This window comes from Thunnus maccoyii, chromosome 23, assembly GCF_910596095.1.
Source record: "Thunnus maccoyii chromosome 23, fThuMac1.1, whole genome shotgun sequence".
Classification (NCBI taxonomy): domain Eukaryota; kingdom Metazoa; phylum Chordata; class Actinopteri; order Scombriformes; family Scombridae; genus Thunnus; species Thunnus maccoyii.
This window is the reverse complement of record NC_056555.1, coordinates 4,398,526-4,417,117: the sequence shown is the minus strand read 5'-3', so window position 1 is coordinate 4,417,117 and position 18,592 is coordinate 4,398,526. Positions and strand designations below refer to the sequence as shown.

Here is an 18,592-nt window from a genome sequence, read left to right as displayed (position 1 = left end):
GAGAAAGTGAACAGCTGCCTCACCTGCGGGTTGTCCAGACCCTCCCAGAAGGTGAAGCAGGCACAGTAGTGACGGTCCGAGCTGATGTCAGTCAAAACCGCTACGAAGAAGGAGGCAGGCTGCCGCTCAGGAACCAGCTGCCAACCGCTGGGCTGACAGAACTAGAGAGGAGGAGGAGGAGGAGGAGGAGGAGGAGGAGGAGGAAGTGGGTAGGTATCAGATGGTGACGGGAAGGAAGGAACAAAGAGAAAAATGAGGGTTCATACTAAGCTTTGCGACATATCAGACATACACGTGCTCTTCCAGCACCTCAGGATGACTCAGCCAGGGGTTTGGCATCAAAACCTGTCCTGAAAACTTTCCATCCGTTTTAATAATATGACAACAACGACAACACAGCTCTGACTGAATGATGTGAATAGATGAGAAATTGCATTTTGTACTTTTATTTCTAATCACATTGTAGCGGGTTTGAAAAAAGTTGCAGTATGTAATTTTCAAATATTTACTTGCAAAACATGAAATGTAAATGCAACGATCAATACTGTGAGTGAGGTGAGCAAACAATACAAGGTCAATATTAGCAGGGTTTTATGTTAAGATATGTCATTTATTATGATGTGGTATGTACTGACTGAATGACTTCATCTAAAGTCAGTGTATGACTGGCATATGTAAACATATTACACATACCTTTTACTGCTTGCTTTTATCTTCAGTCAATCTACACACAAACTCTTTATGAAGCTATTTCATGTCTTTTCTTTCTGTCTTTATTTTCATGTCTAATTCAGATATTCAGATAACGCTTTTAACCAGCCGATCACTATGTGAATCCATGCTGACTCAGCAGGCTCGAGTCCATCCTGCTCTGTTTCTTTAGGAATAGTTTAACAATTTGGGAAATAAGCTAGTTTACTCTCTTGCCAAGGGTAAGATGAGAAGATTGACACCACTCTCAGGAATGAAAGCAGCATTGATTTTCTCATCTAACTCTTGGCAAGAATAAGACTAATTCCCAAACTGTCAAACTATTTCTTTAAAGTAAACAAATCTTCTATTAGCCAAATACAGCTGACGGCTGATGTCAGATTTTTGCATCGATGTGAAGATACACAATTATATGTCAGATATTTAATGCACTGAACTGACCAAAAACAGACTCTGGTTCGTTCTTCCAGACACTTCACAGTACACGGACAAATTCAGCCTTGTGATTCACAACTCAAGTTTCATTTCAGGGTTAAATTGAGCCCAAATCAAATGTTTTTCATTCACTGGTTCAGTAAAAATATGTTTGTTTTCTTATATCTAAAAATAATTTGGGTCTCAGGGGTGAATACAGAACCTACAACAAACACAGAAGACCGAGTTTCACCATGGACATAGAAAGCTGGATTGAAATGACAGGACTGCAGGATATCTGAGCTTCCAACCCCCCCTCGATGTCATGTCTGATAGCCTCGTTTTCAAATAATTGAACATTTAGAAATTAAACACAAAAGATGCTTCTGTTCCCTCGTGCAGCATTTGAACGGGGAGCAGAAACGGTGGTATGGAATTACTAGACAGCCGCAATGCTGACATGACAAGATCCTAATATGAATGCAACAATCCCTACTACATGTGGCCAAGGTTTCACCTAGGTTTCTGGAGGGCTGGGGGTCCTCCCCAAAGAAAATTTGATGTTATTTGACTAGAAACTATGCATTGTCACATATTTTGGTCTATTATCATGATAATATCTATTAAAAAAAGAACACAGGCTGTAGTTTTTCACCGTATAGTCAGACATTAGCATGAAGGAGTGAAACAGATATGTAAGCTGAAGTAACCCTTCATATTTTAGTGACAAATCACACTGTGCCAAATAAGTTCAAAATAAAATTGAATCATAGTGAGTTGCTCATCCTCTCATAGTCAGGTTACAGCTGCTACCCAGCTGTATGGACGGGTATGTTATCTTATTAATACTCTTAGTCAGTACTCTTACTGTTTCTTTTTCATTTCTTAAGACTTGGGTTTTTTTGAATTACTATTTCCTAAGAAAAAAGTCATGAGTCAGTATCATTCCTGCTCCCTCTGCTGCTGACTGCTGGCTGTGATTCACTGCCTGCAGGTCCCACTGCTACAGAGGAGGTGCTGGTTCGGTAAGAGGCTGCCGTCTCAGCAAATAGCGGAGTTTACAAGAATTTGCCAAACTTTCACTTCATCTGATTCACTATGTCCACCTCAGTGTGTGTGTGCGTGTACATGTGCATGACCCAGAGAGCAGAGAACAGAAGCAGCATGACCAGACATGACACCAAAACACAGTAGAGACTCTCAGCAGAGTTTGCTTCTGTTTGTTCAGTTTAAAAAAAAAAACACTTAGGTGCTGCGTCTGAGTCTTCTAACGGTAGGGGAAAAAAAACCCTGCATGTGACCGAGTCAGTAACGCCCCTGACCCTGACAGGGTTACGTGTCCTGTTCTAACTACTGTGCCATACAGGAACATGTCTTTAAGTGTTGACTTACCAGCTCTACGCCTTGTGGGAACGGGCTGTCCTCCCAGTCTTTCTCAGGAAACCGCTGGAGAATGCGACCTTGACCTTCACCCTCCACTGCAGAGACACACACACACACACACACACAGGGCAAGAGAGAGACACATACAGAGGTCAGTCGACTTCTTTAGTATTTAATCGGCAAAACTAATTTCATTATCTCCTTTTTTCTGTCTTTTATCACTTGTATATTTGCACATAAATAAACTCTAATTTCAATAATCACATTGAAAGGAGCTTCAGTCTTGCCGCTTCATGTTAAACATCATTCTGCAAGCTGACAGACTGGTATAAAGGCTTAGAAAGATGATGTCATTTCGCTTTTATTTTCCATGGAGAACGTGACTGCTGCATGCACTTTGGTCTTGCAGGATTTTGCGACACCAGACGCTGTACTGACGATGCAACACATAACCATCATCATGTGAAGGTGCGTCTTTTAACCTGTGAAGAAACTACACAGCTAGTATAGCGCTGTAACATCTGAAGCTGATGATGACAAATAATATCTCATCTTCAGTGGCTCAGCGGTTCCTTTTAAAAATAACTAGTTACTTTAAAAAAAAAAAGGAGAAATAGATATATAGATATGTTTATCTTCTCAGTAAACGTTGACGTGTTAAAATTCTAAGGAGCTGTTGAAAAAAAACACTTAGGTGCTGCACCTAAGTAGGGAAAACCCTTGATTTTTATAAACTGCTTCCACATTTTATTTAAATCCACAATATTCCGCCTTTTACAGTTAATTCCATTTTTATTGCCCGTCCGTGTTTTCCGCAACGTGGAAATCATAGGGCCCTACTGGTTAATGAGGCCGTTTCCACTGTTGGCCGGGGCCTGGCTCATCACAGCGGCACAATGCCACCACAAAGGCCAACTTATGTAACCACCACAAGCCCGTCTTTCAGTTTAGTTCCAGTCAGGCTGCTTAATGGCAGCATTCATTCACACAGAGAATACACTTTATCCTCCCGATACAAAGGAGGAAAAAAAAAATCCAGCATAAAAACGGCACAGGATGAAATATTATCCCGTAGATGTTTTCGACAGTGTTTCGACCTGAACCTGAAACGATTTGCACTTATTTCAGTCTCAAGAGTAAACAACAGAGCCTGTGGGCTTTACTGAGGGGAATCACAGACACAATACACAAACAGAAAGTAGGCCAGCTCCCAAAATACACCGGGAAATACTAAAGTCATCCCCTCTCCCTTGCGAAAAGAGCCATATGTGAATGCTCATGGGACTGTTGCTCTGAGATCAAGTCTTTAAGACCAGAAGTTCATTTCCTTTTCGTTTCAATATGACTGCTCCTTATTCTTGAAGTTTGACCTATTCAGAAGTGTTCTGGCTTCCACTCTTGGGAATTTTTTGAAAGAAACATGAGATAATAGAGACTAAACATTGGTGGTCTAAAATGTGCTGTTCCACATGAGTACGTTTTGGTGCATTAGGGGCAAAGTAAGATTCTGCATTAGGAGGTAGATCATCAAAACAAACACTTCTCCCTCAGCTGCTTCCAATGACAAGTGGGTGTTACTCCACGTGACAAAAGCAAATTTGCACAACTACCTGAAATCAAATATCCTAAGCAGGAGCCTTCAAAACATTAGAGACTTATTAACTAAGTGAGCCAAACATATGTCTCTGGTAACAGCTGTAAAACAAGGGATTAATGCTCCTCTAGGTAAATGCTGCTCAATGTTTTCCTCTAAATGTTTTTCATGTCACGCTGCCTGTTCTAATGTTACACACTATCCTTAAGTGTCGAGCAGCGGCGGAGGCAGAAATGAACCGTCTGATCCTGCAGACTGTGAGGATCACAAGGACTGACGCTGCTCTGACGTGCTGCAGTTTGAAAAAGGAAGAAATGATTGTCTAAAAACAGACTGAACTATGTGAATAATTGGACAGGGCACAGAATACATCTGGTGACAGGTGAGCTGTGTATTAGTTACAATGTTTTTTTTTAAAAAACAGGAAACATTTTTAACGGGGCAGCCCTGTCGCAGGTCACCCATATTGAGTGGCACCTAAACTGGTAGACAAAAAAATGTGGGTGTGTGTGTGTTCAAATAGAGCACCAATGTTAGAGAATAAAAGAACTCAAATGTCCACATTGTTTCTGTCTGTGAGACTCTGCACATACCACAGCTGAGTGTGTGTGTGTGTGTGTGTGTGTGTGTGTGTGTGTGTGTGTGGTTGCAGAGTGTGGACAATCAAAGATTTTCATTCATCAGTGGTGTTATATGCGATGCAATGATGTCAACATAAAAATTAACTATATTTACACCACATTATTTAAACAGAGCTGCAGTGTTTAACAAATTGTCACATAATAATAAATAGAAGAGGCAGAAATAATCAGTCTGCTGGTAAAAAGGACTGATATATTTTGTTATGAGTGCAGCATGTGAGTTGGCCAAACCCCTTCTTACGCTGTCATGAATCATCCACAGTACAGTGTACCGGAGCTGATGCATGCTGGGACTTTACGTCACCTTCAAACATTCTCCTCAGAGACGCTGATTTTAAAAAAGGTATGGCCTCGTAGCGTTATGTTGTCAGTGGATGACGAACTGTAGGTGTGTCAGACGCACATACACGTGCAATGAACAAAGGATACACACGCACGCACACACACACACACTGAGTGTAACAGATATCAGCCAATAGTGAGGCAGGGTAGCTATTACTCAGCCAGTTAAAGCAGGACATCCTGCAGCTGAAGGAGGAGTGTATGAATGAGCCAGAAAATGAGTTTAAAATGACACGCACGCCTAACAACCACACACCGCTCTCTCTGTTTCACACACACTCACACACACAAACACACAAACACACAAACACACAAACTCTTACACTCTCATTGTTTGTTTTTTTCTTCTTTCCGTCAGACTAAACCCAGTTGGTTCCTTGCTGTGGGCTGGTTTATAGAGACGTATGCTGGACGCAAGACGTGTCCCGTCATCACATGACTATAATTTTGACTCTATACAATGATGTCAAGAATATGTGAATGTAAATAAAAGGAATCTATGGAATGTAAACAAGACTTAAAGGCTTCTAGTTGACTTCACAAAGCCACCAATTACTCTGAGAAATGAGAAGGCGCAGGGCGAGACAGTGACTTACTGTTCCACACTAAAAACTAATTACAGCCACTGGACATCTCAACTGCTACACAGCTTCTAAATATTTAGTTATATAAAAGGGAAATTACAGAGAAATACAAAGATCTTTCCATTTGTACTCTTTGGGTTGGAAATGATAAATACAATGATAAATGAGGCTGTTTGTGCAACTCAACCTTTCCAAGAACCGTTCAAACTGCTCCTTTTTCACTGTTTGTTAGCTAAGCAGCTACATCAGCTCCCATTAATGAACTGCTAGGACACATGAATAGAGACAAGCTTTTCTTAGCGTTTTCCATAATACGCCAGGTTATACATGGCTTTCAGTCTGTTGCTTATAAGCCCTCTTCTTTCATTTCTAACCCAAAACTAGACCTCCTCAATATAGCGGTTCTATCATAGCTCAATATCAGCCCACTTGCTGTTAGACTATACAGTATATTATGTATATGTATCCAAAAAAATAGAAGCCATGTTTACTGTGTTGTTTACTAAAGCATCTATGCTTCAGCGGCCAGAATCTAAAATCTAACTGAGATTTGACATAGACGTTCAAGCAAAGCAGCAAGTTTGCAACCAAGAAGAATCACTTCATTGATTGCAACCTGTTGATTGTACATAGTTCTGCTTTACTTCCATAGAAGTATAATCTGTACTTCTTGTTTTGAGTAGTCACGACCGCTCCCACAATGTCTCACATGGTCGTTGATCTATCATAGATGACTTTGAAGAGCACACTTGAAATCTTTACCGGCGGCGTCACCTCTGACAGCGGTCTGAGAATATTCCTAATGCTATTTTGGAGTGTGTTGTCGAATTTTAAACTAGTTGGGTTCGTAAAAACACGTATCAAATTAAAAACCTGTAACCATCTATTCATGGCCTATTAAAAGCCTAATCCAGACCACCAAAAGTGAAAGCATTTTTATGCTGTTGTAATACTTTCTGCAGAGAACCGCAGCAGGCAGGAAAGCACAAGGAACAGAGCAGAAAGCTGTAACCCCATCAGTCCTGGCAGTGAGCTGCACCAGTACCTCCATATCACCTGCTTGCACCCAGACTGGCACGTCCTCTGGGATCCGGGGGTGATACAAAAAACAGAAACTATGATGCAAATGTTTACCTTGAACACTAAACAGCCTTTGAACAGTGTTTCTACAGGAGCTACAGAAGTTCATTTTGAAATAAGTCTCTGAAACGCTGACTTACATAATCTCTCACATCTCTTTGGGTAAAAGTTGAGATAATTTGGTCAGGTGATAAATATAAGTTGTTACCATGCAAGTCAGGATTCCCCATAAAAGAATCATTTCATGAAAAATGAAGAGGCTATCTCAAGAACAAGTTGTATGGGATATATTTAAGTCAAAAAAACAACTCCCTTGATAAAAGTCTTGAATTCAAATGCCATTACTTGTGACAAAAGCTCCACATCCGAAGCAGTGATGTAACACATAGATAACTAGGTGAAACTAAGTAGGTTAATGTGAGCACAGGGGTCATCTCAGAGCTTCTGTCTTAAAGGGGACAGGAAGAGAGATTTCCATTTCTTCTTTTTTGATAGACCATGAAAATGAAAATATTCAACTGATAAAAGGGCATAATATGACCTTTTTAAGGTAAATGTCAGACATGTCAGAGGTCTCTTCAGTTCCTACAGGAAAGAATGGCTGAAAGATTCAACCCATCATGTGATACTGTTGAGATCTGTATGAAAATTTCAGCTAGTTCAGTCAACAACCCTGCACACTAAACACAAATCAAAGTCGTTTTGCCTGTTCTAACATTGATTACAGCTTGATCTGTATTATTACATGCTGCCAACTTCATTAGTTGTTGACATATATGCACTGAAATGTTGCCATTACTGCACTGATCTCAAGAATACAAATTAAAAACAGGCAGATCTAACTAGCTTTCTAGTTAGCACAAGAGTTCAACTCTTCAGATATAGACTGTCATGCTCGATGGGATTTATTAGCGTAGCTGGAATGTGTCTTTGGCTATTCAGACTGTTTGGATCAAACTGCCCGTTATTAAATCTAATTTTTTCCAGCTCCTGCGTAAACACTGTTGCATGTCACTTGGTAGATCTGCAGCTCGTTGGCAGAGCGGTGAGCTAGCAGACGCAGCAGGTTCTACGACAAACCCTGATGACGACTACATCGATGCTGCAAAACTGCGAGAAGACATATGATTGGTCCTGTGTTTCAGAGAGGAAAAGCAGCCAGAGCCTAGAGCCCAGAGCCCAGAGCCCAGAGCCCAGAGCCCAGAGCCCGGGCCTCCCAGCTGATCTCACTCCCACTCAAACTCCCGACTGCTGTCTGTCACTTTAATTCGACTTGACTTTCAATATTTCAACCAGTTCTTTCTGCTAACATGCTGTGCAGACAAAAACAGGAGACAGGGATCAAGTCTGAGTGATGCTATTTCAATTATAATACAAAGTAAGTTCTATTACATCTGTTTATTCATGATAAAAACATGTGAGCATACAGTGACAGCTCTGTGCCTGGTACAGTCTGTGAATAAAAGAATCACACCCAAAGGTGGTACTGAGTGCAATTAAGTGTACAACTAATGCATGACTGATGATAATGCAATGACAAGGCTGTGATGAAAACGTTTACTGCTTCATTATTTGCATATGATTCCGCAACATCCCGTTGAAAGAGATAACCTGCGTTACACTAAGTGAGGAATCTGCCCACCTGCACCTGAACAATTGCACAACCGCCCGGCCCGTTGTGCACAGAAGCTGAGGCGACAGGTCAGCTGTTTGAAGAGGACGATGACGGGACAGATATCTGTACTGCAAATGAGACTGTATCACATCATCATAATGTAACTGCGCAAAATGTGATTACATTGGTAACTGCATCCTGTTTTGTATCAAGTTAGTCATTATCTCTTATGACAGGCTGATAAGTTGAAAAGATTTGATGCGGGTCTCATCCCTGTCACACCCACTGCTTTCCAGCCTGATCCAGTTGAGTAACTCTAGGATTGGCGAAGCTCCAGCGGGCTGCGTGTACATCTAAGAAACAGATCTGCACAAATGACCTGCATTTACAAAGCGGTGACACAGATCAGTATTGTATCCAATCGTGCTGTCAGACTACAATTCCAGTTTAAACTGTATGATTCCTTAGTTTGTTTTTGGGTGGGAGAGTGCAAGTTGTGACATGTCCGTTCATGTTTTATTCAACAAACCTAGTATCTCATTTTAAACTCTCTCACTCAAATATGAGCCCACAAGGCTGCACAAAAATCATTATCAAACATTTAATTTGCTTACACCATCTGCTGCTGTTGAACGTACTGATTTTGATCAAATATGCCAAAAGTGTAAGATAAATTATGCACCTCTTCAAATTAAAACGAGTCAAGTAATTATATTTTGAGCCACAGTCATGGGGGTCTGGTTAAATCCACAAACAGACTTGGCAAAAGTCCACAGTGTGTGTGTGTGTGTGTGTGTGTGTGTGTGTGTGTGTGTGTGTGTGTGTGTGTGTGTGTGTGTGTGTGCAGCAGGTGGAAAAAGTTAGGGCTCAGCAAAGAGTGCTGCTGTTCAGGTAGCAGTGAGCAGTCTGTATGCATGACTGCGTAACAAAGCTGCTGCTGATGTAAGACAGCTGTTTCCAAAGATTCTCTATCAGTCTGCAGAGTGAGAGGAATTTGAAACGAATGGAGTGGCCTTGCGGGGATGTGACAGCCAGATATCAGCCGGGGTTGTTGTGTAACAGCAGGTTTTCGGCCACGTTCGCGCCGACTTCAGGCACGCTCGTCGCTCTTTTGAACGAGGCCGGTCCGGCAGCACGGCGGGAGTGCCGACGCAGAGGGCTCCGGCAAAACAAAACAAAAAAACACACAGGGTCATCCAGCTAAAAAGTTGAACCTGGTTCAACTTTTGCCAGATCACAACACAACATCATCTGGTAAGGTGCTGCTGTGGCCGGTCACATACATGCAACTGTGCAGTCGTGATAGATTACTTTGCCATGTAAATGCCATATTTCTACTGCTGATTCAACGTCTCTGACCTGTTTTAACACAAGACTTTTTTTTTGGTGTAGGCGCCCACTTAGTGAATGGAAGACTTTTCCTCCTGTGCCAAATATTGATCATTATCTCTACATTGATGCTTCATCTTATACACCCCAGTCCATATTTTATGGCGCCACATTGTCTTCGCATCCTCTTCCTGATTTAGATGATTTCCTCCTTCAACATAAAGCCTTGAATCTCAAACTCAGGATATGACCGTTGACTTAAGGTGAAGGTTTACCTCGGTGCATCGGCCTGTTTTAACCCGCAGCAGCAACACGAATGAACACAAGTCCAAACATGCGTTATAGAAACTCATACATGGCTCCGAAATCATAACAACATAAAGTTTGCCAAACACTTGGTCACAAGTCACGCTGACTGAAAGCAACTCTCAAATACTAAACTGGTGTTTCTGTTATTTTGTCCACCCTGTGGATTGGAAGAAGTGTAACAGCGGCTGTGTGTTCGCAGTGTGAGCAACACAATCAACAACTCACAATCAGTGCATTCAATTCCTACAGTGAGAATCCAAAGTGACTGTGTCAATGTGCAGACTGTGAACAGGCTTTTCATCCACTGAACTCTCTCTAAGCAGCAGCCAAACCAGCCCTCCATGTTTCCTGCTTTGCCAACCAAAGTCATTTAGCTTCTTAGACAATAGTTGTGCCTGACTATTTCAAAACGGGCTACAAGTTGACCAAGAGGAATTTTAAAGCGGAAAATGAAAGTCTATTAGTTTTCCTTTTACTTTTTAATTTATGCTACATAAATATCCTGCTATTCAGAATGAACTACCACGGACATTCCCTTCTTATTACCCTCTTTGTGTAGTCTAACAGTGAGAAGTAGAGTGACGGCTATCATGAATGGGTCCGGCGTGCGTCAAGTAGTCCCATGTTGAGAGGGATATGAACTTTGCCCCTCCAATTCCTTGCATCTTGCCGCTGTGTCGTTATTTTCGTTCTTTAATGAGGCTGCGTTAGCCAGCATAGTTAGCCTAGCTTAAATAACTTAAAACTAAAACTGCAGTTAATGCTGAGAATGTTTTGTTAGTGCAAAGACCACTTGTTTGTTAAGAAGCAGTAAATAAGCAATAACACGCATTCGTTCTCCTAACACATAAATATAATAACTAAAGCACAGTCAAAGGTTTCCATGAATAAAAAAGCTGATTTCTTAAGATAATGTTGTACAGATTGTAAAACCCTTAGAGGCAAAACTGTGATTTGTGATATCAGGCTGCATAAATAACTGACTTGACTTGACTATGAGTCCACTGTTTTCCACAGAGGACAATATAAATGTTACATTATGGACATTCACCAAACAAAAAAAGTGGAGGCTGTGATAAAATATCTTCAGATATTTTGGCAAATAAGACAGCAGACAGAGGGTTATAAACTGACCAGACTGACTGGCTAATATCTGCAAGCTAGTTAGCCAACATGTTAAGTAACACTGCAGTCCTGTTCCAGTTCTGACTTGACTATTTTCAAATGTTTCTCATGTTTTCTTAGATATTAGTTGAGTGAAAAAGGAAAACGGAATATATTTAAAGGAAATCTCTGCTTTATTCAGCTGCTATAAAGATAAATAGTCATTGAAACAGAGCTTCGTGCCAGCCATGATCAACCAGAACAGACGCTCACAGTCTGAATGTGAAGCAGGGCATGTCTTACAAGCACACATCCTAACATAACCTGCTCAAATAAAGCTTACATAAAACGTCAAATGAGAAAAAGAGAGAAGCGGGCCAGAAGAGGAAGAAGATGCAGGAGCAAGGGTGAAAACGTGGGTCACATATAGTGCGGTTGAGTGTGTGTGTGTGTCAGAGCTGGCGATGACTCCTCACACAGATGACTACAAACTGTGATACAGGATGGAAGGAGAGCGACTGGTCATGTGATCACTGAATGATGGCAGTCAGAGTTGAAATGAGTGCGTAGCTCATTCTCTTTGAGTGTGTGTGTGTGTTTGTGGCTCTGTGTGTGTGTGTGTGTGTGCGTGTGCGCGCGTGTCATGCTCTTGGTGCTAAACCAGACTGCAGCTTCTCGTTCGCAGGCTTCCAAACCACAGTGACACATCAGGCGGTTTCCACGGCGACTGCAGTAGTCGAGACAAAAGAGCTCTGAGCCTTGTGTGTGTTCATGCAGGTTTATTTGTGTGTGTGTGTGTGTGTGTGCAGATTTGCAACTATGCACGAAACGAGCAAGAAAGTCTGGTCTGAAGCGAGCTGAGAGTGTTGAGATTGGAAGTTACTGATGAAACAATCTCTTACAAATTCTCTCCTCAGGTTTCATTCACAAAAGTTTTTTATGATGAAAACCTCCTTGAGTAACTTAATGCTGCAACAAAATGTGCTGCAAGTATTATGCTTATATATATATTGATACTACTAATGTCCATGTATCATTACAGGATCAGCTGCATTACAGGTTAATGTGATTAGAGTGCACTTGAGGTGAACTACAGTATCCGCATTGTGTTAAGATAACATCTCTAATGACATTTACAGAGATGAGGCCTTCTGGGTGACAACATACAAAACTATATGATGACATCATTGTATTCAGGCTCTACACCACACCCTCTGATAGTGCTCTCTCTCTGCTGTGTTTGCTATTACACACACACACACATTCATTTACACATGAATACACAGCCACTCACTTGCGCACTTTCTTATACACACACACACGTGCAGGACAGTGTTGTTGAGTAATACGAAGGCATGTGAGTCACTCTGATTAAAAGCAGCGCAGCAGCTACAGGCCGAAGCCCCTCACTGGGTCCAATCCAACACAATATGGTTTTATGTCACTGAGCTCCTCAGAGCCGCACATCAGCACATCAATAAGTAACACTTGACATTTCAGTCTGAATCTGGTGTCAGGCGACGTCAAAGATGATAATCCTACATAATTAAATGAACCAATGCATGTTAAAAACCAACTGGCTGAGCAAAGCTGCCATTTAGGAGCCAAATAGAGGGTGAAAAAAAAAAAAACCCTCTCCATCTGGCAACCGCCGTCGCCCTGGAGACAATGTGGGACTTTTTCTTTGTGCAAAAGCTCTTCAGCAAACTCACATCCTTCCTGCAAAACTAATGCTCCCCCCCCCCGCCCCCCCCTTCTCCACCTCCCGAACCCCCAAAACAAAAACGAAAAGCCTTCCAGGAGAGGAAATGGCCTCAGAGAAGGGAGACAGCAGTCGCTAGACTTATTTAGTTTTAGGTGTTAAACTGCTTCGGTTCTACCTCGTATCGAAACGTCACAGACTGATGATTGATGACATGACTTTTATTTCTTCTCGTTCTTTTCATTTCGCCTCCGCAGCTACAGGTGGCTGTCTGCAAATGTCCTCTGCTTTAGTCTGAGCCGCCAAACACATTCAACAGAGTCGGGGGGGAGAGAACCTGCCAATGCTCACAGAACACAGACCATCTACTTTCCAGTCACTCTGGGTTTTGTACATTCACAATTGTACTTCCAGACAGAAAACAGACAGACCATGGCTTTGTTAAGACAGACCGTGGCTTTGGTCATAAATAGCACAATCAGTATATTGCTTCGAATGACTTCGAACTGTAGACAATAAAACACAGTGCAATATTTATTTTCACTTGCACTGGTGTGAAGGACGACCACTGCCTCTCACCACAGGTAGTGAAATCGAAAAAATGCCAACAGTAACGATGTCTTCGAAAAAGGCTAAAAATCATGAACAATAACTGTGACAAGCATGGCAAAATAATGAGCTTTTTGTTCATTAGCAACCAGGCTAACAAGCTTGCTAACTGCCACTCAGCAAGTTTGTTAGCTTGGACAGCGTCAACTGCTCAATACACAGAAAACAGGAAGACATTCAGAGAGCTACTGTAACTGACTAGCACTAACATGTTCACACTTGGCTAGTGTGTTAGCGGTTAACTCGTCAGCCACAACAGTTCACCAACACGCTTCCAGAACCACATATGTCACGGAGACGCCCTGATGAACTTCGCTGCACCGGGTCTTTAAGGTGCTATGTGTCAGCAGTACCTACCCGTTGCCCTGTCATCCTAAGAAAAGCGGGGAAACACTGATTTATATTTACAATACGATTTAAAGAGCAGACGAGCAATCGTGACAAGACTCGTGGAAAAAAAAATCACCCTCCCGGCAGACACAAGAGTCACAATGACCAGCACAGTATATTTATATAGAGCCTGACTAACCATCAGCTCAGCACAGCTTCTGCCTGTCACAGACCAACTACTGTTTCCTTCTCACCCCTTTCTCTCATCATAGAGAGGTGTTTCCCCCCTATAATAATATAATAATGAACACCACCGCTGAAATTTCACATTGTACATAATAATCACGAGGAATAACTGATACTTTATTGACATGTTATTTTTGTTTCCAGTGAGATATTATTGAGTATATATAGTGACTTTGCTGCTCTGGCAACAACATTTAGTTATATTTAAAATATAAATCAATTCTAATCCGGTTCTGAATTAGGATTACTTCAGGACATAGTGTTTATTTCATCAGTTTCACTTTTCTTCATGCTAATGTCTGAGTGCACTGTGAAAAACTACAACCTGCTCTGTTTTTTTTATAAATATTGAAAGGTCCAATGCATAGTTTTTTGTCAAATAACATCAAATTGACACTCAGTGGACGACACACAGTAGATCTATTGTAAATACGAGTGTTCAGTTGCCAGAATGTGCTATTTAGGCTGGTGTGACATCAGTGAGTGACAAGACAAGAGTGACATAAATGGAGGGCAGGACTCATCAGTGGATGATAATCACATGATGAGGAAGGCACATGGCCTGCGTGCTGACATGATGCTGTCACAGATGATGTTGAGTCTTGTGGTTCTAGAGGAGCTTTAAGTCGACAAGAGGATGATGAGCAGCCATGTTGAAAAAAAAAAAAACTGTTCATTGTAAAACTGTAATTTTTTTTAATCACTGTGCACAAACAGCTTAAGACATCAGATTATGTCAGTGACAACTTACCAAAGCATATGACTGTCTGTCTCATTAAACTTATTAATACACGACTGACACAATGAAAGACAGGAAGTATGGTCTTAACGCAACAGGCTCCTGGAGAACAAGATGCAAATGAGGTTTCCGTGCGCTACCCCAGAATACTGCAACAGGAAACATGATAGCTATGGGCTAATGCACTCAATCACGACTTATCTTCTGGCACCCAGGCCCTAGTCTTCACTCAGCAATACACTAAATCCCTCTAATCATTTCAACCAAACACTCTTCTTCTTTCCTTTGTTATCAGCGCTACTATATTCTAGTCTCAGATTGTACTCGGTTGCAAATTAACCCCAAAACTCTTTCTCCTACCACACCATTAATCAACCTCACACACATGGCCCGGAAATTACATCTTGTTACTTGGGCAACCAGTAGTCAAGACACAGACGTGTGCGTATCTCATAACCAAACAGGAACCAAACTAAATGACAGTGAAACAATTGAAGCAAGACAGCAGGGTTTGAGCTGAATCTATGGCTGACTGACTTTTTCTGGTCTATTCAAAATCCCTCCAAAATAAGTGGTATACTGCAGACACACAAGCCCTGCTCACAAATGGAACACACAACACTGCTGGCTACATTTATCTGTTGAAGTGATGGCTTTTTGTCACTCAGACAGTGGTGTCTTTCACCTAAATGTCTGTTAGAGCTTTATTCAGAAATGTCAGGACCGTTACAGAAAGAGAAACCATGCTTGCTCAATATTTGGCACCTGGTGCTCCAGAGGGAGTGGTTTTACTGCTGTAGCGGTGGAGGTTTGAAGTCTCTCACAGGCTGAATCAGCTGTTGAGGCCTTATTTATTGACCGATGTGAGCACAAGTGACGCTCAGCCCCCTCCTCTCACAGTACCAACGCTAATAAAGTTTCTCATCATTTTGTTTTCCACAGGCCTGCAGTAGCCCACTTTGACAGATTGTCATCAGGACTTTTACGTGCTATAAAATTCAGACACAATATAATCATTTTAAATCGCCATCACAAGGAGGAGCATGTCTGAAAGGGGCTATATGTGAGTATGTGGAGCTCACATGACAACAAGCATGTTGTGATGTGACAACATTAAAACAGTACGCTGAGAATACAACCAAGTCAGCATTTTAAAGTATTGTTTGTATGTATGTCGCACAGGAAAAGCTAAATGTCCAGGTTCAAAGTAATATCACATTTTGGTCCCTGCCTACAAGCAAAACCTGGGTTTACACAGTAATCTCAACCTTGAAACAGGAAAGAGCTCTCTTTTGGGGGGGAGGGGAGAGCAGCAAAGACAGTACCATAAATACAGTACAGTGTTATAGACATCAAACCAGGTCGGGACCAATGAGCATCTTTTCATCTGCATATTTAAACCAATCACAGGCTACACATGAGATTAGAGCGAGCACACAGTTGGTGTCTGGGAGGCAGATTTCCTTTCCTTTCTGAAGGACAGATTTGACCTGGAGGCTGTCTTAATAAAGATGAGACTTAATCTTCTACCACCAGACACTAAACCAGTGTTTTTCATGCATTTATTTAGCCACCGCAGAGACAATTAGTGGAAAATGACGGTCGAGGCCGAGAGAAATGTTAAAATTACAATTAGACTGAAATGTCAGGTTGATAGTAGACTTTAAAGAAAAGCTATCAGCCAGTTGAGAGTGAAGACAACCTTAAACAAGTTGAAGGAAGACTCCTTCTCCTTTTCAGTAACACTTAGCTAGCAGAGTCATCACACTGCAGAGCTTCTGTCACACCTCTGTATGAATGAATGAATGAATGTAAACACAGCGACTGCACAGAGCAGAGTCTTGGTGAAATAACACTATAGGTTACCTGGATGTAACTCCATTTCTATTAGTATATGTGTAGCAATAAGATACAGCGATCATGTCCAACACAAGCATTGTGGTGGAGTCATCAACAGGTTAAATCAGACAACTATAAATACAAACCTACGTAATAGATATCTGTGCTGTTGCTCCTGTTGAGAAAAGGCGGGTTTCATATTACATCAGCAGCTGTTTTTTCCATCCATACGCCGTCTATAGCTCAATAACACAAGTAGTATGACACAAACAGGGTGATGCAGTGATGTATTTACTGCATGGCCAACCAGTTTAACACAACACACTCTACCAACGTTAAGCAGGTGTTCAGACCAAAAATCAGCCCTGCGTGGGATCATGTTGCTTCAGGTACCACTGAGACAATGAAATAAAATCCAGGAAGTCAAGTCTGAGGAACAGATCCATGAGTCTGAAAGCTTCTCATACTTTCCAAAACACCGCTCAGCGTTTTATAATCCTATGAGAAAGTATTTTACAACTCTGGAAAGTTATCACATCTTATCTTTCATAGGGACACTGGAGAGGTAAAAAAAAAAGTGGAAATATTCAGTTCATGTTGCAAAGTAATCTACCAGGAAGATGCGATTAGATTTACTTCATAGACCACCACCGGCACCTTGCCAGACGACGTTGTGTTGCCGTCTGGCAAAAGTTGAGTCGGGTTCAACTTTGTTGCGGGACGATCCTGCTTTTTTTTTTTTTTTTCTGGCGCAGCCCTCTGCGTGGGCACCCCTGCTACGTCGCTGGACCGGCCTCATGTAAATGAATGAGAGGGCTGCATTTTTTCCACTCAGAGCTTAAGTCGGCCTGAATGCTCCTAACAACACCCTATCTTCAAATCAAAACTGTTCCCGGACACGCTGGAATCACCCCTCGGGGATTTCAACGATTGCTCCCTTGAGCACCGACAGATTGACTGGGAGCAGCACTGACTCAGCCTTTGTCCCGAGAGGGGACCGAGAAAATTCTCTGAATTCCAGGAAAACCATCAAAGGACTGAGGAAGAGGGCATCCCTAACACCCCCTACTACACACACACACACACACACACACACACACACACACACTCACAAACATATACACAAAGTGACCATCCAATCACCATCATTCAGGTGAGTTTTTTTGGTGTCTTTAATTGTATTCAACTTTAACAAAACAGCCTATAAAAGCCTTTAAAAATGAGTCAGCGTATTAAAGTGGATTCATGTTAGATCTTAGATGCCCCCTGGGGTGCAGATCACATTTACTTAGCAACAGACGCACAAACATGCACAAAAAGTTGTCATACACACCCTCACGTTACGATTTGAGTATACAGTATCTGACAGAAGAGTAAGTGTCTGCCAACAGAAGTGGTTTACAGGCCCTGTGTGTATGTAGAGATAACATGTGTGAGGAAGCATGTATCTACATCCCTACCCCCAGTGCACGCACACACACAGACACACACACACACACACACACACACACACACACACACACAAACACACACACACACACACTCTCCTGTGTATCTGTGTAATAGGAATGAGGGAATGAGGGCAGCGTTGGGGCCCTGGGGCAACCGTCTCCCTCATGAATAACAAGCATTCAGCACAGCAGACAGACTGCTGTAATACAGCCACAAACACGCACACACACACACACACACACACACACACACACACACACACACACACACAGGACGAGGGCAACATCAAAACAATGATATGATGGAGGTTTTCACACTGACAGCTGTCCCGTGTGAATCTGCAAATAAGTTCCCTGTTCTTTTCTTTTCACTGTACAATTATGAAAGAGCTGATGTGGTTCTACTTGCCTTCACTAATGCAAAAAATTAGCTTCTCAGTTTAGTGTCAGTGGAAAATTTTTGTATCGTTTGGTGGTCTAAATGCTCAATTAAAAAGCTGAATGCAAAAAATCTAATCTAGGGTAATTATTAGCAATTTTTTGGTATGAAACTTCTCAAATTTAAAGCTA

The 18,592-nt window shown here is 41.8% G+C and overlaps 1 protein-coding gene across 4 annotated transcripts in view; it reads right to left on the bottom strand.

Annotated features, from left to right (window-relative positions):
• Positions 1-18,592, bottom strand: part of sbf1 (SET binding factor 1) — a 61,424-nt gene that overhangs the window by 37,495 nt on the left and 5,337 nt on the right. For all 4 annotated transcript variants that reach the window (XM_042403874.1, XM_042403875.1, XM_042403878.1 and 1 more), the window contains exons 2-3: positions 2,518-2,603; positions 24-161 (exon numbers count right to left, since the gene is read on the bottom strand). In XM_042403874.1, coding sequence (XP_042259808.1) covers positions 24-161; positions 2,518-2,603 — 224 coding nt within the window. The remainder of the gene's footprint in view (positions 1-23; positions 162-2,517; positions 2,604-18,592) is intronic.